General features: G+C 42.5%; 1 protein-coding gene across 1 annotated transcript in view; it reads left to right on the top strand.

The window, feature by feature from the left end:
- si:ch211-10a23.2 (Galectin-related protein A-like) overlaps positions 1 to 27709 on the top strand; it is a 493745-nt gene extending 466036 nt beyond the window's left edge. The window contains exons 4-5 of the mRNA XM_028821934.2: positions 18822 to 18996; positions 26923 to 27709. Of these exons, the coding sequence (XP_028677767.1) occupies positions 18822 to 18996; positions 26923 to 27066 (319 nt within the window). The 3' untranslated portion in view covers positions 27067 to 27709. The remainder of the gene's footprint in view (positions 1 to 18821; positions 18997 to 26922) is intronic.
- The last annotated feature ends 239 nt before the right edge of the window (positions 27710 to 27948 follow it).

Below are 27948 nucleotides of genomic sequence, written 5' to 3'. Positions count from 1 at the left end.
TAGTTTGTGTTGCTAGTGTTGCTGTGGTTTCCTAAAATTTAAAAGTTATGGTGACTTGGAGTTATGAAAAGTGTCACAGCAGGAGTACATGTGGGTGTGATCAGAGCTCGGGCTGGCAAGCGATTTCCTGCATTCTGAGCTGCAGAAATGCGTTTTCGCTACAACCATCACTTTTTGACGATTTCCATTTGACACTGACAACCGTAATCGTAACACACTGACAGGAGCCAGATTTGCAGGCTGTCAGCGCAGACTGTCGTACAAGGCCCTGAGTGAAGGGTATGAGTGATGGAGGTCGGAGTGGGCCCGCATAAATGTATTTAGTGACGATACATTAACAATAAAACTACATTTTAGCCAGCTTTTGCTGTTTCCACCAGGCAGCACATGGAGGTAAATAGCTAGGCCAAGCACTTTTTTTTTTTGCTTTTTATATTTTTTATATATTTTTTTTTATTTTATGAAGATGAGATCCACATTATTTTGTTTTTACATTTTTATTCGGTTTTAAAGCTTGTTTTCATACTTTCAAGATATTCAGATTTCCGTATAAAATAACTTACCAGCAGATATTGAAATCTATTTCACACAAAAGACACTTTTCGAACCTTGGCACTGGCAAACCCATGAATAAATTCAGAATAATCAAGAGATTCGACTATCTCTTGCTCAATTGAAATCAATGCCAGACTATTCAGACGTTCATGGCGTCATCGGCTTCTGACTCCTCGGAGTTGGATACAGGTTTGTGGGGCTTGGACGGCGTTGCGGTATCTTCGACTAATGGAAGTTCAGTCCTGGTGCTAGTGCTGCTGCTGCTGCTAGAGCTGACCGTTTTCGTTAGGAAGCATTGCAAAGCGCCTTTTTGGGTAGCGAAGAATTCATCTTTTGCTGCTTTTTCTTTATGTTTTTGAGCACCTGATTTATATTTCTTTGGCGGTGGAACTGAAGACATTTGGAATACAATAATTTCAAACTGTGGAAATTCGGCAAGGCCTAACTACTATCTACAAGACGTTCTTTCTAACAAAATGGAAATATATTGATATGAAGGAAAGTGATGGCTTTACGAAGAGAAGGGCCCCTTTTATGCTCTGTCGAGAATGCAGTGCGGTGGAGCGGCCCTGACTGAAGCGTAAGTGTCCGCCTACTGAGGACAGAGGCACAGATGAGCCGTGGAGGCGGCAACAGGCGCGCGGGCCTGAGTGAAGCGTAATGAAGATTGGAGTGCCGAGTGGAGATGTCCACGTGGAGTAATTAGGTGATGGAATATGTTGCCTGTGAATTATATATATAACAAAATTAGTAATAGAGGTTGGAGTGAAGGAGTCTGTTGCTCCATTGGGCCCTCCGCAGCAGCGTCGCATCACAGGAGAAAAAAAAAACCTTGGGTGCAGTGGGCCCCCTCCAGCTGTGGGCCCGAAGCAGTCGCTTTGTTCGCTTCGCCCAAAGGCCGGCTCTGGTGTGATGAACTGGCGCAGCACATTGCCTTTCACTCAATGCCCCCCTGAATTGGCTCCAATCTGCTGCACTTCTATATTTTACGCAGCAGTCCTCATTTATTGGTTTACTCAAACCGCTCGATCAAGTTTTAAGGTCTTGATGAATTTCAAATACAGAGCCTCACAATAGCCAAGCAGAGATGTGTGTGTGTGTGTGTGTGTGTGTGTGTGTGTGTGTGGGTTTTTAGGGGTGGGCACGTCTTAGTCGGTCTTATTCCCCAGTCTCACACTCTGCAGGGCACCCCCACGACTCTGTAAGGATGGAACACAATGAAGCGAAGCCGGAGTACAGATGCCTGAAAGCCACAGTGACCACAATGGTTCAAATCCCCAAAGACTGGCCTATTCTAAAGATTTTTTGTTATTCTATTTTCAGCTCTACACCAGTGATTACTGGAGGTTTACTTTGCACTTCAACCACAGCTAATTTATTCAAGGGTTTACAAAGAATTTAAAGTATGGAGTCAGATTTGCCCCACCCCAAATGCTTTGCTTTGGGAAAAATGTGTTGCAGCCAGAAAGCATTTGAGTGAAAGAGAGAAGTCTGCCTTAATGGCTTTCCACCACATCTTCTCTGCGGTCTCTCCAGACTACGCGTTTATCTTAATTAGCAATTTTTAAAATGACCCAGTGGGTCCTGCGCTGGGCTATCCTGTCCAGGGTGGATTCCTAGTTATGAAGATGCTAAAGGGGGAGGCTCTGTGCTCTGTGGCCCTGTGCTGGTCAGATTCAGAAATGTGAAGGGCCAAGAAACAGTAAGAAATGTATGGGATTTGTACAGAATATAAAGCAACACAGAGTAGTACGGTCATCCTGTATGTCCAGGCTGGACAAACCAGACCAGAGAGGAAGGAGTTACATTTCAAATTCAGGCTAGTCGTCCCAGCAATTAAAATTGTCCCCAGACCAGGAGGAGGCCACCTCCATGTAAAATCAACATGAGTTACAGATACTCTCAAACTTGTTTAATCCAGTTAAGGCTCACTCTGAAGCTGGTATCTCTGCAGTCCAGAACCTCCACCCTGGCGCTGACTTACTTGACAGCCATCATTATTTGAGTTACATAAGCTTCCCACAATTATCACCTTAACCACAGTGTAACTGGGCAGAGCTCTGGATGTCTGCAGCTGGACACTACAGTATTGGTGCCCATTGGAGTCAGCTTCACCCACTTGGAGCTCCAGGCTGGAGATTCTGGGCTGCAGAGATATATACTTAGATCACCTGGGCACAAAGTAGGAACCATCCGTAGTCAGGACGCCAGTCCATTCTATTCAGCTATTTTTGTGTAGCACTCTTTTCACGGAGTGTAGGTGCAGATCGCTGTGACCAGTTTTCAGGTAAAATGTAGATATACATTATTAGTACACATAAAGGCACATATCTGTTAAAAGGTCAAAAAACAGCAGAAAATGATGAACATAACCTGGAGCCCAACAGTCCATTGCAGGACCCACTGGCACAAACGCTTGTGCTCAGAATTGCCAATTTGGGACATGGGAGGATATCCCACGTGGACAGGGGAGGACATGCAGACTGCAGAGAGAAAACAACCAGACACAGGATTTGAGGCCAAGAGCCAGGATGAGCGAGGCAGCAGTGCACTCCTACATTACGAATTGAGGTGTAGAGGCGAGTTCCTCTAAGGGTTTGACTTTTGACATAACATTCTTGATCAAATGTTGTAGGTCTCTAAGTAAGATCATAAATCTTTCATTGTTTTAAAAGAAGGGGTCAACCCTTCATTCATTGATTTTGAAATAATAAACCGTTAGTCAGATGACCTGCTGATGGTGCTGTTCGTGGTGGCTGACGTGTTTATAGGATAGCTGGTGGAACCCAGTGTTTCATATTACCTGAAGTATTCATCGCAATAGCAGTCATGTCATTTATCTGTACCAGGTGATAATGGCTTCACTAGCATAGTCCATGTGTATTTGTTTCATGGTGGCAACCTGGTGGGGTTCAAAGTGCACTCACGTACACACATTTACAAGATGATTGTGATTTTTGAAGGTAAATTGCATAGAAATGTGCAAAGGCCAGGTTTTATAAATCTGATTTTTTTTGGGGTGTATGCTTTTTCCTGTCATATTTTGTACATTTGAATCCACAGAAAGTTTCATAAAAGAGACCCTTGCTGTCCACCACACTACTTGGTCATTTATTCTATGTTTCAGAGCAGTGGCTCTGGAGAAAGAGAAATGACCCATGGATTGCTACTCAGACACTGGGTGAGGGTGTCTGACGCTGTAAGACCCAAAACACCCTGTGACCCCAGGAACATCACTGGTGATGTGTCAGAGATCATCATAAGATGTGTCAAATAATGGTAGGACTTCCATCTTATCTCCTCATAATCTCCATTTGCTTAAACCAGAAAGGTTCGACTCCTTCAAGCTCTCCTAAGAGCTCATATCTCTCAGTCCATGAATCACCCTAGTCACTCTTCTTTGGATTTTCTCTAGTGCTGTGATGTCTTTTTTGTAATATGGAGACCAAACCTGGAAACAGTACTCCAGATGAGGTCTCACTAGTGTGTCATAATGCTTTAGCATAACCTCCCTTGACTTGTACCCTACACATTGTGATACATAACCTAACATCCTATTAGCTTTCTTGATCTCTTCTGTCCATTGTCCCGATGTAGGTAGTAACCAGTCCACTATGACTCCCAGGACCTTCTCATAAGGGGTATATTCAGGCTTCAGACCTCCCGTTGTGTATTTAAATCTAACATTTACAGTTTCTACATTTAACACTTTATATCAAATTACTCCCACATCCCAAAGACATGCAGGTTAGGTGGATTGGCGATTCTAAATTGGCCCTAGTGTGTGCTTGGTGTGTGGGTGTGTTTGTGTGTGTCCTGCGGTGGGTTGGCACCCTGCCCAGGATTGGTTCCCTGCCTTGTGCCCTGTGTTGGCTGGGATTGGCTCCAGCAGACCCCCGTGACTCTGTGTTCGGATTCAGCGGGTTAGAAAATGGATGGATGGATATCAAATTACATTAAATTTCAACTGCTACAAGCCTACCAAAGCCCGTGCCATGTCCAACTCCCTTTGTAATGATTCAATGGACTCGATAACTGTAATAAGAATGTAAGTTTAATGTCACTGTGCTCTGTACAAGAAATTATTTTATAAATCCATTCACATGTACAGGCCAGGCCAAAAGGGGCTGTCAGCATTTAGAAGTGCTTAGCCAAGCATAAGACAAGATGGACGGAGACCGCTTGAGGAATGTGTAGTCAGCCTAAAGACAGGTGTATGCTATTTTGTCCTCTGTTGGAAGTGAGCACGGGATCTTCATTCCTTGTTTGGAAATGGACTATTTGCCAACATGGAGGCCTGCATGTGGAGGAACCAGTATAAAAGGCCTGGACAGCAGCCAAACACTTTGAAGTCATGGACGGATGGGTGATAACATCATCCGTCCTGAAAATCCTTTCAGCACAGTGACGAAAGATGGCAGACTGTATAGATCAAGATCCCACCTTGACAAAGTTTGCCATAGGCTTCCCGTCTGTAATGCCGGGTAAATCGTCAGTAAAGAAAGCTAAGTTATGTGATTTTTACCACCGTACCACTATGGGAGGAATATCGCCTTTTATATCATATCTATATATTTTTCGGTTACTTAAAACGCCGCAATTTCAAAAGAACTTATTCCAACTAGGGAGCTACAGTATATCACCCCTAAAAGGACACAACAACATCTGCTCTTCCGCTTAGTTTTAGAATCACCTACAACCTTAACCAGCTTATTGATTATATTCTTGTCCAGATTGTTTTACTGTACATGCAAAGGTTTGGCACCCTTACTTAAAATGTCTGTTACTGGGAAGAGTTAAATGAGCAGAAGATGACCTGATCACCAAAAGGCATGAAGTTAAAGATGACACATTTCTTTAATATTTTAACCAAGATTACATTTGTATTTTCATCATTCACAGGTACAAAATACAAAAAAATGAAAAGGGCCTGAAGCAAAAATGTGGGCCCCCGACATGGTCAGTACTTAGTAAGACCCATTTTGGCAAGTATCACAGCTTATAAATGCTTTTTGTAGCCAGCTAAGAGTCTTTTAGAACTTACTTGGAGTATTTTCTCCCATTCATTTTTGCAAAAGGCTTCTAATTCTGCAAGATTCCTGGGCCATCTTGCATGCACTGCTCTTTTGAGATCAATCCACGGATTGATGTTTAGGTCAGGGGACTGTGAAGGCCATAGCAAAACCATCAACTTGCAACTCTTGAGGTATTCCGTTGAAGATTTTGAGGAGTCTTTCAGATCATTATCAGGATCCATCTTCTTTCAAACTTCCAACTTTTTTACAGATGAAGTGTAATGTTAATTTCCGGAATTTGCTGGTATTTATTTGAATCTATTCTTTCCTCTACCAATGACATGTTCCCTGTGTCACAGGCTGGCAACACAAGCCCAAAGCATGTCTGATCCCCGGCCGTGCTTAAATAGTTGGAGACATGTTCTTCTCCAGAAATTTGGCACTCTTTTTTGTTATATTATGGACAAAAAGTTCTATTTTGACTTCATCAGTCCACAGAAATTGTTTCCAAAATGCATCAGGCTTGTACAGATTCAGGTGCTGAATTTTGTGGCTCGAATGCAGGAAATGTTTTCTTCTGCTGGCTCTACCACGAAAGTCATATTTTGTTCAGGTATTGCTGCACACTTGTGCCTGATGCTTCTGGGATAGACTATGGGCCCCGCTATACTGAATTGGTTCAGTAAAGGATCTAATTGTTTGCTCAGAAATCTCCTAAGGTTCCCTTTATCACGTGTAGGTCGCCCGCTGCACTAAGGCAATACCAGGTTTTGATTTTAGCGTGATGTGCTTTATGGCTATCAGATGACGACGTTACTGTTTCTTCATTACCTAAATATTGCCTTCTTAATTAGCTCAGTGGATCTCAAAAGTGGCTGATTTCTAACAAATGAGTGGAATAATTCTGAATGTGTGCAGTCCTGTTCTGACCTCGAATGCTTCACACAGTGGTTAGGAGCTGGGTGGAATTCTTAGCCGAGTCACTTAGTCAGCTCTGCTTTTTGTTTCTGGGTGTTCTCGCTTCACAATGGTGCGTTTCAGCCTTGGCACAGTTTTACTTCCCCTACAGTTGAGTCTTTCACTAGCTAACTATTAGGACGATAAAGAGATGGCAGCCTAACTTTAGTAGCCATGTCAGCTGCATGCTGTGGTGGGCTGCACTACCGAAGAGTCATTCTGCAGTGTTTAGGTCTGTATTTATTTTTAGGTCACGGTACTGGAGAGTGATGATGTGCAGCGTGTTGGTCAACACACAGAAGTTAAGAATTTCACTGTATTCTCTACACATGACAATAAAGACCCATTATACCCGATAAACCTTTAACTGTGTGGCGTTTACATGAATCTGCATTTACCGCACTTTCGTTGTCCACGCCAAAGAGACGAGTGTTAGGCCAGCAGGTGATACTACACTGGCCTGATGACTGTGTTATGAAGGGGACTGGCATCCCATCTTGAATGTGACCTCATCTTGCATCTACACGCACTCTCCGCCTCAGAAAACACAATGCATGAATAAATAATGAGTGAAAGTGACAGTACAGCCGTGCACACTGTCAGGCGGTGTGGCCTTACGGCTAAGCCACAGTGCCATATGCTGCCAGGAGGTCAATTCAACCTCCAACCTAAGCAAGTTACTTAATTATCATAATAAAAAAAACAAAGTAGCTCTGTACTAGCATAGCACCTTGGGACATTGTTCGCTGTCAAAAAGATTGTTAAATCGTGCAAGTTCATATGCTTCAGATTTCAACTGTAGACAACATTGTGCTCAATACTGATATGATGTTGCAGAAACAGAGCTGAGCTTCCTCAGGGAGGCACTTGCTTTAGCTCGATTATCACGGGCACAAATCCAGCATTGCTGGAGGATTTTCTTAATAAACTGTTGTGATTTGGTGCCGCCGTGGCAACCTCAGAACTTGTTGAGTAAGACCCACGGGGGGATTAAAAATATAACAAAAGGCTGGATTTTCAGGGAGTGTGTCTGGCAGAACAAAGGCAGCCAAGGGATGAACAAAAGGGATTATGCGCAAACCCGCCAGTCAAATAAACAAGGCAGAGAGCCCACTGGGCTTAATTAAAGAGGGTTACCCCGAGTCACCCTGAGGTTTCTGTTAGGTTTGGGGGACATAGCCTACTCATCTCCATAAAACACTTTCTTCTTCTTCAGATATGCGACTTGCACCTCAGACTCACCCTGTTACCATGATGCAGCTTTTTTGTGCATCCCTGAGGAATCAGCTGGTCAGATGATTAGTCAGATGTGGCTTAGAAAGAACACATCACAGGCCTCCTTGGCCATTACTATACTATACTGACATGGAGTGAGCACATAGTCTGTCAGAGCTCAGTAGAGTAAACCAAAAGGAGACACTCCTTTCCTTCAGAAGCCCGCGTGGGAGGAAAATAAGATGCCACTAGGGGGCAGTGTTAATTCTGACACTAGGGATGTGTTATCAAAAGACATCAACTAGGGGTATCATGCACCTGGGTATTGACTTCATCCCTTGGAGGGTCCCAGGACACGTTGTCCTTCCTGTAGATAATAGCTTGGCTTCCTGCCCAGCATTTGATCCTGTGGATTCAGAAAATATTCAGAACCTTGCACTTTCTGTACATTTTACTGTGTCGCAGATTAAATTTGAAATGAATATATTTGCCACTTGTGCCCACCAATCTACACTCAATAACTCAGAATGACTAAAGTGAAGACATAGTTACAGAAAGGATTGCAAATTCATTACAAATCACAAACTGAAATCTCTCATTCACAGACGTATACAGACCCTTTGTTGTTGCACTCCAGCTTGTGCTCAGATGCATCCTCCTTGCTTTAATTCTCTTGGAGATGTTTCTAGAACGTGATTGGAGTCCACTTGTAGCAGACTGAATTGTTTGGACATCGTTTAGAAAGGCACATGTGGACCTGTGTATAGACAGTTTAACAATACACATGACATGCAGGACAAAATCAAGCCGTGAAATATACATGGGGCTCTCTGTAGATAGCTAGGCAAATAGAGTGAAAGGCCTGACAGACAGACAGACAGACAGACAGACAGACAGACAGACAGACAGACAGACAGACAGACAGACAGACAGACAGACAGACAGACAGATAGATAGATAGATAGATAGATAGATAGATAGATAGATAGATAGATAGATAGATAGATAGATAGATAGATAGATAGATAGAAACTTTATTAATCCAGAAGGAAATTGTAGACCCTCATGATCAAATTGTAATGAGGTACAGATGAGGCCAAGGGGATTAAACCATTTCTAAATCTTTGAATGTTCCCATGAGCACAGTGGCTTCAATAATTTTGAAATGGTGAAAGTTTATAAACATCAAGACTCTTCAAAGAGCTGGACGTCCGGCCCAATTGAGTAACCAGGCAAGAAAGGCATTGGTCATGGAGACAACCAAGAACCCAGTGGTCACTCTAACAGTTTTGGAAATCCTCTGCTAGAGTGGTTGAACCTGTTGGAAGGATGGCAAACTCAACAGAGCTCCATCAATCAGACATTTATAGTAAAGTGACTAACTCCTGCTTGGAGTTTGCTATACAAAATTCAAAGAACTCTGAGAACCCGAGGAAACGGATTCTCTAGTCTGATGAACCATATATGGAACTCTTTGGGCAGAACTTCAAGCACAATGTCTGGCAGAGACCAGGCACTGCTCATCACCTGCCTAATGCAATCTCTAAGATGAAGCAGGGTGTTGGCAGCATTACACTACGGTGGTTCAGGGACCGGAAGACTGGTTAGAATTGTGGGAAGGATGAATGCAGCCAAATACAGAGATGTCCATAAAGAAAACCTGCTCCAGAGCGCATACCACCTCAGACTGGGGTGGCAGTTCACTTTTCATCATGATAGTGACCAGAAGCGAACAGCCAAGAGAATGCTGGAGTGGCTTCAGGACAAGTCTTGGATAGTGCTTTAGTGGTCCTGACTTAAACTACATAGGACATGTGTGGAGAGACCTGAAGATATGCAGCACAAGTGCAAAGCGAGAGCCTCCAACATTTTTGGGCATGCTGACCTCACTTTTATATCGAGGTAAATTGACATAAATATGCTTTAATGTGTCTCTGGTATCGTCTTCTGGTTTGGTTTCAGAATAAACACATCAAAACAGTTTTGGTGGGGCAGAGTCCAAACTCCACATATTGTGTTGATATACTATACAGTGGAACCTCAGTTTGCGAGTAACTTGGTTTACGAGTGTTTTGCAAGACGAGCTAATTTAATGAATTTTGTCTTGATAAACGAGCGAGGTCTTGCAATACGAGTAGTATGTATACGCATTGTCTGCTGAGAGTCATGTGATCACAACTGATTGGATGGTTCTTCTCTCTCTCTCGCGCTGCGGGATTGTGGGCAATCGTCTCCTATTCTCCGTCTGAGTCGGCGTGTCTCACTCATATAGTCAACATCCGTACGAGCGTATACTGTTTACTGTTGTGTGTGTGTGTGTGCTCGTGTGTGTTGTGGCGTTCGAGTCTCTTTCTTGCACCCCAAAACATGAAGCTGAGTCTCAGTACTTTAGCAACACCAGCTTTATTCAGCTTGAAACAGCAACAGTGTGGTTATTTATTGTAGCGGTATCTGCCGCTCTCCTATACACAGACACAGCAGTCAGGCAGGGTCGTGGCCAAGTTATACTGTGCCCTGCGCATTTATAATGTTCCTTGTATCACCCATCGACGGCAGGCGCTTATAGCATGTCCGAGATCTTTTCTGATTCGCTTTTACAGCGAACTGCTACAGTGCTGGGAGACTGCGATTGCTTTGGGACGCTCTTCCACATGTCGTCCTGTTGGGTGGAATCCCACAAGAGTTTAGAAACTCACTCACACCAGCCATGATTCTTTTCAAAGGTAAAGTGCAGGTTAATTTGTTTTATGTATTTTTACTTTAAATTTTGTATTAATCATTTTTATATGAATAGTTTTGGGTTGTGGAATGAATCATCTGAGTTTCCATTATTTCTTATGGGGAAATACGAGTGCTTTGGACAGCGAGCACGTTTCCGGAACGAATTATGTTTGCAAACCGAGGTTCTACTGTATTGATATTTTAAAGTGTCAAAACTGTGTATTTCACAAACCTGACATGCTAACGTAATTCCAATTTCATATATGAAATCAGTGTAAAAAACTTAATAAAGAGATGCTCTGAAGTACCCAGAAACAAACAAAAAATATTTTTTTTGTGGACCAGTGAATTTGTACCTTTTGTTTTTTTTGAATCGGTAGACATTTATTCAGACTCACTTATAGTGAAGCAGCACTGTGATGCTAATGGAGACTTCAGATTAGCATTTCAGCTTTAAATTAATCAATTTTAAATCACCTTTGTAATGTTACCAAATACAATTTTAATACGGAGGTCTGCTGCACTCTTTTTCACACCAAAACCACCAAGGACTGTAAGGAGTCTGTGCAACACTAACTAGCTCAAGTGATCCGATACAAATATTGTATACAGTGTAGTACTTAGTTATGTACAACTTCTGATACATCCAGTGAACTGATGACACTATAGTTATGGCCCACTGACTTAGAAAACTTAAACAGCAAAGGTGACTATGACAGCTTGTGTACAAATAACATGAAAATAGCAAATAAAATACATAATGCAGTGAAAAAAAATGAAAAGAATCTGGGAAGGCCCTGCCTGTCCAGTGGGACCCTCATCACTCTGCTCAGTATGGGACATTAGTAGTAGCTGTAAAACACTGAGCTACTGCCCCCCGTCCCCACCCCTGCCACTGGCATCATTTTGCTTACCTTGGTTCACTTCTCAGCAGTCAGCCTCAGTGACTTCAGTCTAACGCCACCCAAGAGACCCCCCCACCCTCACAGACCTTCCCCAACTCCTCTCTCTACAAATAAACTCGCAGGAAGTCCCCGTCTAGAGGGTCTGTCATAGATCTATGGCTGGACTGAAATCTTCACATTGCAGCGTTTCCTGCTGCTGTTTGGCTTCTCCCATGCTTCTCTTGGCTGACAGGCTGGTTGAAATAACATGCCACCGAAAAAGAGGCAGAAGGCACCGCACCACACCCATATGACACAGCTAAAACTATGAACCGAAGACCGCACACGGTGTCAAATCTGGGTAGTTGACAGTATCCCTAAGGAACACTGAGGAGAGGATTATTGAACCCTCGCTTACACCAAAGCCAGACTTTTCCCTCACTAGCAAGCAGAAGAGGGACGTTAGAGGAGCTTGTATGCCTGTGGCCCCCAGAGCCTTTAATTGAGAATGCTGTAGATAGTGACACGGACATTGCTGCAGGTGTGACTCCTTTTTATGTTGTATAAATGGCCGCCCCACCAATCAAGCAATCCCTGAAGTGATGAAAAGCACAAAGTGAACATGTGAGAGGAGGAGAGACGGTGCGTCTATGTTGTGTTCTTCTGTGGTTTCTCTAATGGAATGAAAAGTTTAATCACCTACACACAGAATAACTTTGATTTGAACTCAATTCCTCAATATATATTTTTCCCACAGCCACCATATACAGCCTGGCCTGGCCTGGACCGGTCTGTCTTGTACATAAAGCAGCTTTACGACTGGCTGATTGTATTTCATGGTGCTTTTGTGCTTGTTTTTTATGTTGTATTCTTTGGAACGGGATGCTTCTGTTGTTCTAAAGATCAAACATGGCCACAATGCAGTGATGTTGTTGAAGGTATGGCTATGGAAATGCTCTGCCATGGAGGTGGAAAATGCCAGATCACAAAGGACAGGGAAAAGACCTGGCAAATGACAAAAGTAAATCACATATCAAGTGCAAACAAAGGTCAAAGTCCAAGGATTTCTTTATCCAAAATCCCATACGATAACTTGGAGTTAAAACCCACATGAAAAATGTCCCAAATCTCTAGAAAGACTTGAAACACGCAAACTCCACAGACTTGGACACTGAGAGGACAGTGCGTTGTCTTCTTATTTGAGATGTCACATGCATACAGAGCATTTACCAGGCTCAGATAAGATAAGACCTCTGACACAAATACCACTGGATAGCTGAGGTTCAGGCCATTCCAATGATGTATAGTTGTCTATGATTGGTCACTTGTACTAAAGGTCACATCTGTGCGTAAATAAAAGGAAGTATATTGCTTGTGTGACAGCTCACCTCTACGTATTTTTACACACAAGTGAGATGAGCCTGCATGCGGACTGTCTGGCTGATATGCAATAAGACGTGAAGCTTGTAAATAAAGAGTACATACGGTTGAGAAAGTCCTAAAATGGTTACAGAATGTTAGTGATATGTGATGTTAAGATCTTGAGTCCCAGTTTTGACTCTGTTGATGATGATGGAAGGCTTCACTTGATTTGTCAGTACCGCTTAGCTGACTTTGAAGCTTTGCAGCATGCAGTTCGAGTGTCATGGGTTCAATCGCCATATCCAGACGGCGCTGTCTGTGGCACTTCTCCCGACGTTAGTTTTCTGAGCAGTGCTCTTCCAGTTTCAGCTTCTTTATGTACCTGCTCAGAGTTTCACGGGGGACCACTCTTTGATCGAATGCATTTGTAGCACGAGATGCCACACTGCCGCTCGCAGCTTCATGCGGAGACCCCCATCTCATGTCACTGAATCACACTGCACAGACTTTCACGAGGCACTGCTCTTAGATCGACTGTATTAACCCATTTATGCCTCGTGTTCCATTATTGGAACGACAGTCACGTTGGAGTAACATATGTTATGTATAATGTAAGAAGTGGATTTGCCTAGTGTTCCAATTTTGGAACACCACATAACTCAACAATGGAATGTAATAAAATTTTTTTCTCTTCAAATTCTTGTTCCTTATATTTTTCTACGCATCATATGTGAACAAGGGGGCACTGCCCCCTGCTCGCTTCGCTCGCCTACCCCCGGTGTTGGGTAACCCGAAATACATTGATGAATGTATGAGATATATTGGAGTGTAAAGGTGTAGATGACGAACAAAGGAAGTATATTCATTAATCCTAATGAATGTTCACTAATAGTGGACTCATTACAGAATGCGTTGTCAGCTAATTGGCGGAATTGTTTAGCGGCCGTCTGTCGTTCCTTTCTTTGCTGTTTATCTATTGCCTCTGCTGTTTGAGAGACGCATTGTAGGCGCCTATGTTCATTAATTGTATTCTGCTCTGTACTTCTAAAATTTATATATTTTTTTTTTTATTTCTTACCATATTGAGAAATTGTTCTGTGTACTGTACTGTATTGTATTGACCCCCTTCTTTTGACACCCACTGCACGCCCAATCTACCTGGAAAGGGGTCTCTCTCTGAACTGCCTTTCCCAAGGTTTCTTCCATTTTTCCCTACTAGGTTTTTTTGGGAGTTTTTCCTTGTCTTCTTAGAGAGTCAAGGCTGGGGGGCTGTCAAGAGGCAGGGCCTGTTAAAGCCCATTGCGGCACTTCCTGTGTGATTTTGGGCTATACAAAAATAAACTGTATTGTATTGTATTGTATTGTATTCAGGCGGGCTCGCTTCTGTATGTCCGTTAGTTGAGATGTTTCGTTTTGGAGCCGTGACTCCTTTGGTTGCGTTGTTTGAGAAGCGCGTTGTAGGCGCCTGCGTCCATTTGTTTTATCCAGGCAGGCTTGTTTTTGTAGCCCCGTTAGTCGAGCTCTTTCTTTTTGGAGCCGTGCCTGCTTTTCTTCCGCAGTTTCAGACGTGCGTTGTAGGCGTCTATGTTCATTGTATTTGTCCATGCGGGCTCGTTTTTGTAGCTCCGTTAGTCGAGCTGTTTGGTTTTGGAGCCAAGACAGTTTTGCTTCCGCGGTTTCAGACGCATGTTGTAGGCGCCTACATTTATCGTTTTTATCCATGCAGGCTCGCTATTGTAGCTCCGTTAGTTGAGCTGGATCGTTTTGGAGCCGTGACCGTGACTCTATCAGTTATCCATTGTCTACCGTTAGTAATATGGATAATTGAACTTACTGTTAATACGGAGCGTTTTCTGTGGTTGTACTGTTAATGATGCATCACTGTAATGTGATTCCCATATGCTATATGGTTTGGACGTGTGAGGATGCCGTACGTTTAATATGGAGAGTTCGTTTATTCTTATTACCCGGACCATGCTGTGTAGTGTGGACGTTTAGTTCAGAAGCGCGTAGTAGGCGCCTGCGCCTTTCATACTTTCTTGCGCCTTCCGTACTATCTTTGTGGACCTTTGCGGACCCCGTAGTGTCTTCTGTTTGACTCTGGGGTGCAGTGCAGAATCCTCTTTTCTGTGTGGCGTTAGTTGAGCTCTTTCGTTTTTGAGCCGTGACTCCTTCGTTAGTTGAGCTCTTTCGTTTTTGAGCCGTGACTCCTTCGTTCGCGGTGGATCAGACTTCGCTTGCGGTTTATGAGACGCACGCTGTAGGCGCCTGTGCACTATGTCTCCTGCGTCCACCGCCGTGTACCTGGGTCCATGCCTTCCGGTTTACCATTCTCGGTTAGTAATATGGATTTCATGCACAAACAAAAATTTCAGCCTTCGGCATAAATAGGTTAATATGGCACCATGCCACGCTGCTCCATGCAGTTTCACTTGGGAGCCCAGGTCTTCCCTCCATGTTGAATGTTACTGAATTGCACTGTGCAAACATCCATGGGGAGCTAGTCTTTGAGGTAATGTCACTGAAGTATGCCAAGCCACACCATGTGGCTGCTCGCAGTTTTACATGGGGAACCCCCTGCACCCCACCTCAATCGAAAGTTTCATGAGCACAAAAATTCTGTTTCAGCTAGTGTCTTGTTCACAGTAGAATTACCCACCAAAGGGACAGAAACCAATATTTTTTATCCCGTTTATAAAAGCGCTTGCTTCACCCTCCCACCAAGAAAGAAACGAGCATGATTAGAATTTCGTGGGTTGGGTGGTAGTTATACGGTGAACAAGACTGATTGGCCAAGACACAGTAGTGTGTGTGTGTGTGGTGTGTGTGACCAGCTCTGGGGTTCTGTCCACTGCTGTTTCCTACCCTGTGCCCAGGGCTACCAGCAAAGGCTTTGACCCCAACCCCTGTAATCCAGCACTGGAAGAAGCTGGAATGAAAATATATGGATGTACCTGAAATGCAAGAAAAAAAGCAACAACAATATGAAAAATAAATAAAGAAATCATTGTGGGGCAACTGCAAAAGAAGGCAGAAGATTGGTGAATTGCAGCACAACAACCCAATTGAGAGGACAAAATGTAAAGTCTCTCTGTGTCTAGTGGAAAACACAATTGTTCCAAGGAATGGCATGAAAAATAATTTTGAAAGTTAAGGTTGTAGAGTTACAAATTGTCTGTGTGTTGCTTCAGAGTGATATATATAAAGTGTTTGTGTGTAAACAATATAACTGCAACTGTAACCCTTGTTTTGAGCGGCTGCTCAGGTGCAACAGATGAAATGTTTCTGTACTGGGGGACACTTTGAGCCAAAAGCATAGAACTTTGCAATGCCAAGGGGTGTGAGAACTAAACTTGGCACAGTGAGAGATTGGGACACCACGCAAACTTGATTCCAGGGTTGGGCATCATAAAATATCTCGGTTATGTAAATAACATCCAGGTTTTTAAAAAGAAATCTCTAAAGCATCACATTTTATTGTGTTTTATTTAGTTGGTATTGGTGTAAACAAAGGTTTATAATCATATAAATAATTTATTTTAAAAAATTGGAGTGTTGCACGTGTGACTCCTCAGCCATTTGCAGATGCTTTATTACATAAATAGAGTAATAGCCATTTATTTTTCAGTATGTCATTTAGTTGCGACAATGCCAAAAACTGCTTAGTGCATAAGGAGTAAAACATCGTGCAAGTTTGTGGGCACAATCTTTTAAAATGCTTTTCCTTTTGACATCATGGCTGCTGACTAAAGCCGATGCCACATTTCTAATCATGGGGTAAGTCACAGCTGCTGAGCCATGTTAATTTACAAGACTGAAAATTGCCAGGCTTGTCAAATTGCAAGACTGCACGATTGTGGTCTGACAGCCAATAACGTGCAGCCTGCTGGAGCCGGCACTGTACAAAGGGTTACCAGGTGCAGTGATTCAGCCGCAGTCTCTGCCCTTTGTTTTCCTTTTTTCCGTTCCTTTGTGGTACATAAAACAGAAGACATCAGACAGACGAGCTTCTCTCAGTTGACCTCTCTGTTCAGGTGCTTCGGTGGTTTACATTTGAATCACAACTTTTGTAAGTTGTTTAGGCCTTCTTGTAGTTGTTGTATTTTATTGTCTGTGATTCTAATTCAAAGCTTGCATTTCCTGGATTTATCTTTATATTGTGTTTTATGCTGATTATTTTGTATCTAACTTGTTTTTTTCCTGCTTTTCCCTGTTGTTTATTCTGAAATTCTGTGAGGTGCTTATTTATTATCATTATTACATTAGTTGACTAAAGTTGTCCTTATGGGAAGAAACATCACAGTGGAAGTGCCCAAACTTAACTTATGAAAATGGGCCAACAGAAGCACTTAAACTGGATTCAGTCTGAAAAGTATATGCACAAATATCATTCAGTAATATTAGAACAATCTGGATAAGAACAGGCCATTCAGCCTAACAAAGTTTGCCATTCCATCCATCCATCCATCCATCCATTTTCCAACCCGCTGAATCCAAACACAGGGTCACGGGGGTCTGCTGGAGCCAATCCCAGCCAACACAGGGCAGGAACCAATCCCGGGCAGGGTGCCAACCCACCGCAGGACACACACAAACACACCCACACACCAAGCACACATTAGGGCCAATTTAGAATCTCCAATCCACCTAACCTGCATGTCTTTGGACTGTGGGAAGAAACCGGAGCGCCCGGAGGAAACCCACGCAGACACGGGGAGAACATGCAAACTCCACGCAGGGAGGACCCGGGAAGCGAACCCAGGTCTCCAGATCTCCCAACTGCGAGGCAGCAGCGCTACCCACTGTGCCACTGTGCCGCCCAAGTTTGCCATTCCTATCCACTTAATTCTTCCAAAATAGCATCAAGTCGAGTTCTAAAGCTCCTTAAATTCCTACTGTCTACCACACTACTTGGTCACTTTTTCCATGTATTTGTGGTTCTCTGTGTAAAGAATGTACCCTTAACAAGTTTCCAACTGTGTCCCCAATTCCGTATTCTTGATGAACTCATTTTAAAGTCACAGTCTGGATCCACTGTACTAATTCCCTTCATAATTTTAAACACTTCAATCATGTCTCCTCTTAGTCTTCTTTTTCTCAAACTGTAAAGGCTCAGCTCTTTTAATCCTTTCTCATAATTCATCCCCTGCAGCCCTGCAATCAGCCTAGTCGTTCTTCTCTGGACATTTTCTAGTGCTGTTATGTCCTTTTTGTAGCCTGGAGACCAAAACTGCACACAGAACTCCAGATGAGGCCTCACCAGTGTGTAATGAAGCCTGAGCAGAACCTCCTCAGACTTGTACTCCACACATCAGGGCGCTATATAACCTCACATCATGCTATAGAACTTAACATATACTATAACTGTGATCTTTTTAATTATATTGTGATATACATTTTTGGCCAAGTCACCCACCCTTACCCAATACTTCTCCCGTTTTCATGTCATCAAATGGAGAAGCTTGCTGCAGCCTTGGTCTTCCTTACATAGTGGACCTCGTGGGACCCCTTCTTTCCAAAGCAAGCAATCAGGCTCCTGACATCTAACTGCAACATACTACACAGTGGTCTCGGCCTCTGGTTCCCTCTCTGTTCAGCCACTTTGCCCCCCTCTACCCCCAGTGTAAGTATATGCAAGCACCCCCTACACATTTCCACCTCTGTCCTGGGTGGATGTTCAGTTTGTTTGACTCTGTCGTCACAGGGAGTCCTGTCCTGTAGGTGAAAGTGAACCCCATCATCTTTACAGTTTGCCCCACATCAGTGTTGTTTTTTTGTCTCTGTCACCACGTGGAGCTTTTCCCAGACATGACTTGCTAGTACCTACTGTGCTGCACACTGGCCCGCCTGTGTCTGTGTCTGTCTGGCTGTTTACATGAATATCCGTGGGAATTTCCAGTTGTGCCTGAAATCACTTTTCTCCATGTAAGGTGCTTTTAAATGTTATAGGAATGAGTTATTTTAAGCGTGTCTCCATCTGCCAGTAAAGGTCGTAGGTCTCATTTCCCAGTGGCCTATGTCCGTAAATTGTCTGTCTGTTGAACATTTTGCCCTGTAGGCTTTCAGAAGTTTACTCTAATAATAAAAGGATTTGTTTTTCATTCTTTTGCAGCATTAGTATGAACTTAACTTGTAATTCCAACGAAGAGGAAAAGGATGTTGGGCTGCAGGTCCTAGTGAACTTTCTAGACCGCACAGTCATCCGAAATTCTAAAGTCTCTGGGACATGGGGCAAGGAGGAAAAGAGCATCCCTTACTTTCCTTTCGCAGGAGGAGAGCCTTTCAAAGTAAGCTGTTTCATCTCTCTGTCTTACAAAACGGGAACATGTGAAGAAATTAAGATATTTGTGGAAAACGTCACTGGGCTTTCAAGGTCGATAAGGCAATCTGCCATGAGCAGCATGCTTCATCCCCTACTATATTTTGTTTGTCATGGTCTAAATGTCATTTGCTGAACGTTCTCTTTACAATAGAGTGCATTCAGTTGAAACTTTATGGAATGGAACTGGAGCCATCCCAGCAGCATGACGGAGTAGCTTCCAAAACCCAACAATGTGCAGATATTCATTAAGTATTACCTCTATGTCAAAATTACAGCTGTGGAGCTGTAAGCAGTGGTTACATTGTCATGAAACCTGCTTGAAGATCATCTGAGGCAAGTAAAAAAGAATTTTGTGGCCCAAAATGGGGCTAAATGTGCCATTGTTAATATCAGGTAAAATCTCTAATGATGGGTGTAACTTGCAGCTGCGCATGCTGCCACGGGGTCATACAGGTTGTCTAATAATGTCCTGTGGATATCCAGCCAAGCTAGGAGAACAATGATTCACAAAAGTCTGGAGGAAACCAGACACCACTCATCACTTGTGCAATACCATTCCAAAGGTGAAGCATGGAGGTGGCAGCATAACGCTCTGGGGTTGGATTTCAAAGGCAGGACCTGGAAGACTAATCAGGTTTAGAGAAAGCTGAATGGATACCATTAATGAAAACTGTGGACCTCAGACTGGCCCAAAGGATCACCTCCCAAAAGGACAGTGGCCCTAAGCACAAAGCAAACATGACATAGGAGAATGTCCCGGAGTGGCCCAGCCAGACGTGAACCCAATTAAACATCCTTGAAAACAGCTCTCGACTAGCGGTCTCCATTCGAACTGACAGAGCTTGAGAGGGTCTACAGAGAAGAATGGCAGAAAATCCACAAATTCAGGTGTGTTGCTTGTGGTGTCAGACGCAGGCTGGCATTGCTGCCAAAAGGGCTTCAACTCAGCGCCGACTAGAGAGTCCGAATACTGGATTCAATGGGATATTTCAATTTTTTATTTTTAACAAATTTTCAAAAATGTATAAAATCCCATTTTCGCCTTGTCATTCAGGGGTACTGAGTGTTGTTTAATGAAGGAATGGATTGAAATAATTTTAGCACAAGGCTGCAACAAAACAAAATGTTAAACGGAAGGGGTGTCAGTACTCTCTGTGTCACATACTCACTAACAATTAAAGTAAAAATTCTGTTAGTTGTGCACAGACCTCTCCATTTCCACAGAAACATTAAAGAGATAGAATGGAAAATTGAAATGCATGTTGGACTAAGGCAGTACATTTTACAACACATGAGGCTTAGAGTGTTTTCATTTGTTTAAATATTGAACATTTTTTGTTTCTCTGTAATTCTAGTTGCTTATGAGCAATTCAATAAACAAAAATACTAACATAGCTATCATGCGTTTAATTCTAAAAGTTTCCGGACATGTACACGGTTCAGGATATTCTTCCCAAAAAGTGTACATTTGTTCATATTTTGTTGCTTTGTTGTGTGATCAGGACCTAACATGAGAGGTACCAACTATCACCGTCCCTGATGGTCTTTTGTAAATGACTGATAGGAAGAAATGTGAAAACCTGCCACATAACTGTTTTCTGTAAACTCCTACCTGTCTCACTGTCTCTGTTATACCCCACGTACTTCATCCTGGGACTCCTATGGCAGGGATTGTCTTTACTTTTAAACGTTTACGTCAACACAGTTTACCACCAATAGGAGACTCCAGAAGAGCGTTCTCTTGTTACATAAGGAATGAACAACCTAAGTTCTCAGCTCACGAGTAACAGACAGACAGTGGCGTTAAGTTTTTTACTCATAAACTATGCTTATTAGCCAAAACCATTAGCTACAAACAAGGCTGTAAAGAGAATCATACAACCTGGGTAGGCTAACGTTTTCATGCAGTCCTATCAGCAATAGCAAGGGGCTGGTGACTACTGAATTCACTCTGAATTCACTGTCGTAATCTTCTTTCTTTCTTTCTTTCTTTCTTTCTTTCTTTCTTTCTTTCTTTCTTTCTTTCTTTCTTTCTTTCTTTCTTTCTTTCTTTCTTTCTTTATTTATTTATTTATTTATTTATTTAGATAGATAGATAGATAGATAGATAGATAGATAGATAGATAGATAGATAGATAGATAGATAGATAGATAGATAGATAGATAGATAGGAGACACTCCTTTCCTTCAGAAGCCCACGTGGGAGGAAAATAAGATGCCACTAGAGGGCAGTGTTAATTCTGACACTAGGATGTGTTATCAAAAGACACCAACTAGGGGTATCATGCACCTGGGTATTGACTTCATCCCTTGGAGGGTCCCAGGACACGTTGTCCTTCCTGTAGATAATAGCTTGGCTTCCTGCCCAGCATTTGATCCTGTGGATTCAGAAAATATTCAGAACCTTGCACTTTCTGTACATTTTACTGTGTCGCAGATTAAATTTGAAATGAATATATTTGCCACTTGTGCCCACCAATCTACACTCAATAACTCAGAATGACTAAAGTGAAGACATATTTACAGAAAGGATTGCAAATTCATTACAAATCACAAACTGAAATCTCTCATTCACAGACGTATACAGACCCTTTGTTGTTGCACTCCAGCTTGTGCTCAGATGCATCCTCCTTGCTTTAATTCTCTTGGAGATGTTTCTAGAACGTGATTGGAGTCCACTTGTAGCAGATTGAATTGTTTGGACATCGTTTAGAAAGGCACATGTGGACCTGTGTATAGACAGTCTAACAATACACATGACATACAGGACAAAATCAAGCCGTGAAATATACATGGGGCTCTCTGTAGATAGCTAGGCGGATAGAGTGAAAGGCACAATAGATAGATAGATAGATAGACAGACAGACAGACAGACAGACAGACAGACAGACAGACAGACAGACAGACAGACAGACAGATAGATAGATAGATAGATAGATAGATAGATAGATAGATAGATAGATAGATAGATAGATAGATAGATAGATAGATAGATAGATAGATACTTTATTAATCCCAAGGGGAAATTCACATTCTCCAGCAGCAGCATACTGATACAAAAAATATATATATATTAAATTAAAGAGTAATAAAAATACAGGTAAAAACAAACAATAACTTTGAATAATACAAACATTTACCCACACCCGGGTGGAATTGAAGAGTCTCATAGTGTGGTGGAGGAACGATCTCCTCAGTCTGTCAGTGGAGCAGGACAGTGACAGCAGTCTGTCGCTGAAGCTGCTCTTCTGTCTGGAGATGACACTGTTTAGTGGATGCAGTGGATTCTCCATTATTGATAGGAGCCTGCTTAGTGCCCGTCGCTCTGCCACAGATGTCAAACTGTCCAGCTCCGTGCCTACAATAGAGCCTGCCTTCCTCAGCAGTTTGTTCAGGTGTGAGGCATCCTTCTTCTTAATGCTGCCTCCACAGCACACCACGGCATAGAAGAGGGCGCTCGCCACAACCGTCTGATAGAACATCTGTAGCATCTTATTGCTGATGTTGAAGGACGCCAGTCTTCTAAGGAAGTATAGTCAGCTCGGTCCTCTCTTGCACAGAGAATCAGTATTGGCAGTCCAGTCCAATTTATCATCTAACTGCACTCCCAGGTATTTATAGGTCTGTACCCTCTGCACACAGTCACCTCTGATGATCACAGGTTCTGTGAGGGGCCTGGTCCTCCTAAAATCCACCACCAGCTCCTTGGTTTTGCTGGTGTTCAAGTGTAGGTGGTTTGAGTCACAAATTTATTTATTTATCTGGTTTGTACAATGCTATATACTGCATTCCCTGCTGTTCTTTCTTATATTCTTGAAGTGCCTTGAGCATGGGAAAGGTGCTATATAAATAAAATGTATTATTATATACAAAAATATCTCAGTGGGACACAAACAGGAACCAAGTCCAAACAGGATCAAGCTTTTGAGTTGAAGACAGGGCTCTCTACCAATGAGAGAGGTGGGTTTTTGATTCAGAACCGAGATCCTGTTTGGATTGTCTTCCTATTTGTGCACTGCTCTGATTTCCTGGAAGAATTTATAGAAAAGTATTTTACCAAAATATGCACGTGTTTTGCAAATTGCAAGCCAATGACAGGATCATATGACATGTGGATTATGCAACACAACCAATGTGATTTGTTTTTATGGACATTTTTATCTTGTTTGCTGTTCTCCAGTGTTGGTCACCATAGATGACTATACTTTTAGAAGCTTTGTTATCTCTGATATGCATGAAAACATGAGATTAAAAATAGTTGACATCACTACAAACGGGTTAAGTAACATATAAATAAAATCATTTTTAGGTGGAGTAATCCTTTAAACTAGAAATAAATTCTTTCCATTAAACAATTTCTTTCAATGCATCATAAAACTAAAAAGTTGTTACTGTGCAAAGTAAAGCTTGATATCTTTATCTACTACAGAATGTAATAAAACACTAAAGTCTGTGTACCCAGTCCGTCTGAGCAATCTGATTGGTCAGTTTGGCTTTGGTGACATGACGAAAGAGAAAGTGCAAGTGTGACACACACAAGTAGGAATAAAGACATAGGAGCATGCTGAAAGGTTCACCTTCGACAATGGCAGCCATGAAAGCAGAAGGGAGGTGAGAAAGTCGCCTCAAAAACAACGACAGAGTCTGAGAAGCCGCCTTTATGGGAACGTGTTTGACAGCAGGAGCTTCAGTCAAGAGAGGGTCAGGAACACAAGGATACCAAAGAAAGGCACAATAGATACACGTAGGTCAAGAGCTAGCAAACATTTTTTAATTATTCTCTCACCTCTCTTTGACAGGTGTCATAGCTAGTTCCATCTATCCATTTTCCAACCCACTGAATTCGAACACAGGGTCACAGGGGTCTGCTGGAGCCAATCCCAGCCAACATAGGGCGCGAGGCAGGGAACCAATCCCGGGCAGGGCGCCAACCCACCACAGGACACACACACCCACCCACACCAAGCACACACTAGGGCCAATTTAGAATCGCCAATCCACTTAACCTGCATGTCTTTGGACTGTGGGAGGAAACCCACGCAGACACGGGGAGAACATGCAAACTCCATGCAGGGAGGACCCGGGGAGTGAACCCAGGTCTTTTTACTGCAAGGCAGCAGCGCTACCCACTGTACCACTGTGCCGCCCTCATTGCTAGTTACTTAATAAAAAGAAAGTCGACCTCAATGCAAGCTTTAAGTAAAACAAACTAGCTAGGAATGTAAAAGGACACGTACGTCTCCGGTACAGATATACCAGTGCTGCGAAATTCAATGTGCTCTAAAAGTGCATGCAAATCATGCACACCTGGTAGCCACACTTACCTTCTTGAACGTTATATAAAACGAAGTGCCTACCCTGTTAGGCAGTTACATATTATTTAGTTAGAAACATATGGTATGCACAAGTAATGAATTTCTAGTTTAAACTACGTCCACGCTACCAAGTTTTCATTTAAAAACTGCATTTTCAAATGAAAACTATCTTCTCTATCATCCATGCTAGTGTTTTCACACTGGGCATCTGCGCATCAACAGAGAAAACTCTTTGATGGGATGGTAACACCAGCCATGGGATTTATTCCAAAATTATACTAACTGGTGAATGATTTTTCTTTTGCACGTGTATGCAGCATTCAAACTGTACAAAACACAATTTAGATGCATACAGGTACAGTGCATCCGTAAAGTATTCACAGCGCGTCACTTTTTCCACATTTTGTTATGTTACAGCCTTATTCCAAAATGGATTAAATTAATTTTTTTCCTCTGAATTCTACACACAACACCCCATAATGACAACGTGAAAAAAGTTTACTTGAGGTTTTTGCAAATTTATTAAAAATAAAGAAATTGAGAAAGCACATGTACATAAGTATTCACAGCCTTTGCCATGAAGCTCGAAATTGAGCTCAGGTACATCCTGTTTCCCCTGATCATCCTTGAGATGTTTCTGCAGCTTAATTGGAGTCCACCTGTGGTAAATTCAGTTGATTGGACATGATTTGGAAAGGCACACACCTGTCTATATAAGGTCCCACAGTTGACAGTTCATGTCAGAGCACAAACCAAGCATGAAGTCAAAGGAATTGTCTGTAGACCTCCGAGACAGGATTGTCTTGAGGCACAAATCTGGGGAAGGTTACAGAAAAATTTCTGCTGCTTTCAAGGTCCCAATGAGCACAGTGGCCTCCATCAACTCTTCCTAGAGCTGGCCGGCCATCTAAACTGAGCGATCGGGGGAGAAGGGCCTTAATCAGGGAGGTGACCAAGAACCCGATGGTCACTCTGTCAGAGCTCCAGAGTTCCTCTGTGGAGAGAGGAGAACCTTCCAAAAGGACAGCCATCTCTGCAGCAATCCACCAATCAGGCCTGTATGGTAGAGTAGCCAGACAGAAGCCACTCCTTGGTAAAAGGCTCATGGCAGCCCACCTGGAGTTTGCCAAAAGGCACCTGAAGAACTTTCAGACCATGAGAAAGAAAATTCTCTGGTCTGATGAGACAAAGATTGAACTCTTTGGTGTGAATGCCAAGCGTCACGTTTGGAGGAAACCAGGCACCGCTCATCACCAGGCCAATACCATCCCTACAGTGAAGCATGGTGGAGACAGCATCATGCTGTGGGGATGTTTTTCAGCAGCAGGGACTGGGAGACTAGTCAGGATAAAGGGAAAGATGACTGCAGTAATGTACAGAGACATCCTGGATGAAAACCTGCTCCAGAGCGCTCTTGACCTCAGACTGGGGCGACGGTTCATCTTTCAGCAGGACAACGACCCTAAGCACACAGCCAAGATATCAAAGGAGTGGCTTCAGGACAACTCTGTGAATGTCCTTGAGTGGCCCAGCCAGAGCCCAGACTTGAATCCGATTGAACATTTCTGGAGAGATCTTAAAATGGCTGTGCATCCAACCTGATGGAGCTTGAGAGGTGCTGCAAAGAGGAATGGGCCAAACTGGCCAAGGATAGGTGTGCCAAGCTTGTGGCATCATATTCAACAAGACTTGAGGCTGGAATTGCTGCCAAAGGGGCATCGACAAAGTATTGAGCAAAGGCTGTGAATACTTATGTACATGGGATTTCTCAGTTTTTTTATTTTTAATAAATTTGCAAAAATCTCAAGTAAACTTTTTTCACGTTGTCATTATGGGGTGTTGTGTGCAGAATTCTGAGGAAAAAGATGAATTTAATCCATTTTGGAATAAGGCTGTAACATAATAAAAGGTGGAAAAAGTGATGCACTGTGAATACTTTCTGGATGCACTGTAAGCAACACAATAAGTGCCACGGAAAGCGATTCTTCTTTGTCTACTATGTTGAAATATGGTTTTCCTCAGTGAGGGCTGACCATTCTGGGGATGATTTGTTTTAATGAGTAGGATCCAATCAGGAAAAGGCTTTGTAATGGGCACGAGCCAATCAGAGCACAATCTGAATCTGCATTTTCAGGATTCCATCTTGTCACCCATCCACGCTGCAATGCCGAGCAGGTGTTTTCAGACTTTTATGGTTCTGGAGTGCGTTTTCAAAAGTCTTGGGGGTTAAAAACATCAGGTTAGTATCCACAAAAGGCAAAAGTGGAGGCTAAAGTCTGAGTTATTAAATGAAAATACAGTTGTGTGCATGCAGTTTGCATCAGTAATTGTAATATGATTATAAGAATTTATACAGTAATGCATTACACAACTTAGTTGGTAATACATGAATGCCAGCTCTGTCCATGACCTTGTAGTGGATAAATGGGACCAGATGGATTTCCACAGCTGTTTTCATTGGGCTGCTGTTTGTCAGTTTTTGTGCCAGAGTGTACAGAACCTCTTTTTGTATTTTTTTAATTACACATTTAGAATTCCTAAGAGGAGTATAAAATGATATTTCATCTTTTTTTCAGATGGAAATCTTCTGTGAGCATCAGCAGTTTCGGATACTGGTGGACGGACAGCCGTTGTGTGGATTTACTCATCGCATCAAAGAACTCCAATCTATAAATGTTCTCCAGATCTCAGGTGACATGCGTCTCACCAAAGTGGCCTGAGGAAGAGGTTGGCAGCACAGTAACTGTGGAGGGTTGGGTGGTTTAGCAGTTTTTATAATAAGTGAATGTATTTTTGCTTATAAATGTGTACTTTTGTAATATTTGGACTGTTTTGTTGACCCCGGCTTGTTTATTGAGTGGAGTAAGAAAGCATTGTATTTGTGTACAACACCAACTGCAAGTGCAACACACCGCACTTCTGGGTCCATTTTCTCCCACAAATACTTTTCCTGCTTTTACCACGTGTTGACACATCCATTAGGGACGGTCATTTTAATTTACAGATGACAGGGTTTCTCAATATATTATTAAACTCCTTTTTTTAGCATTTCTACTTTTTTTTGGAACGAGATAGCCTGTCCATTACCATAGGTGGACTGATGATCCTTGAACTTTCAAGTCCTAAAAGAATATAAAACAACAGAAGTGCTAAATCAACACAATAATGGCCACTAGACTCTGATTCAAGTTGGCTGTCAGACCAGAGATGCTAGTATGCATTTACGGTGGTGAAAGTTTTTTTTTTGTTGTAATTTTTTTATATATTGGATACTGAATGTTCTTTGATATAACACATGGATTTAAAAACAGGTTGTGTGCCTATTGTGTTAGCGTTGAATCAATAAAAAGACAATCACCACTACGTGTTGTGATGTCATCCTTTCTGTGAGGGTAGAGGGGGCTCTCTCTGTGTTTTTGTGATGTAAAATTCCCTTTCAGATTGAACGGTGTAGCTCATTCAGTCAGACATGAAGTATTTGACCGCTACCTAGTAATCACTTGTGTTGATAGCTGAAATTTCCCAAAGCATTTTTTGCAACAAATCTGCTTGACTCACTGGTGTTTTTGCTTGCCACACTTTTCCTTCCTGAGGCAAACTAC

Source organism: Erpetoichthys calabaricus, chromosome 16 (assembly GCF_900747795.2).
Source record: "Erpetoichthys calabaricus chromosome 16, fErpCal1.3, whole genome shotgun sequence".
Taxonomy (NCBI): domain Eukaryota; kingdom Metazoa; phylum Chordata; class Cladistia; order Polypteriformes; family Polypteridae; genus Erpetoichthys; species Erpetoichthys calabaricus.
This window is presented reverse-complemented; position numbering and strand designations above follow the sequence as displayed.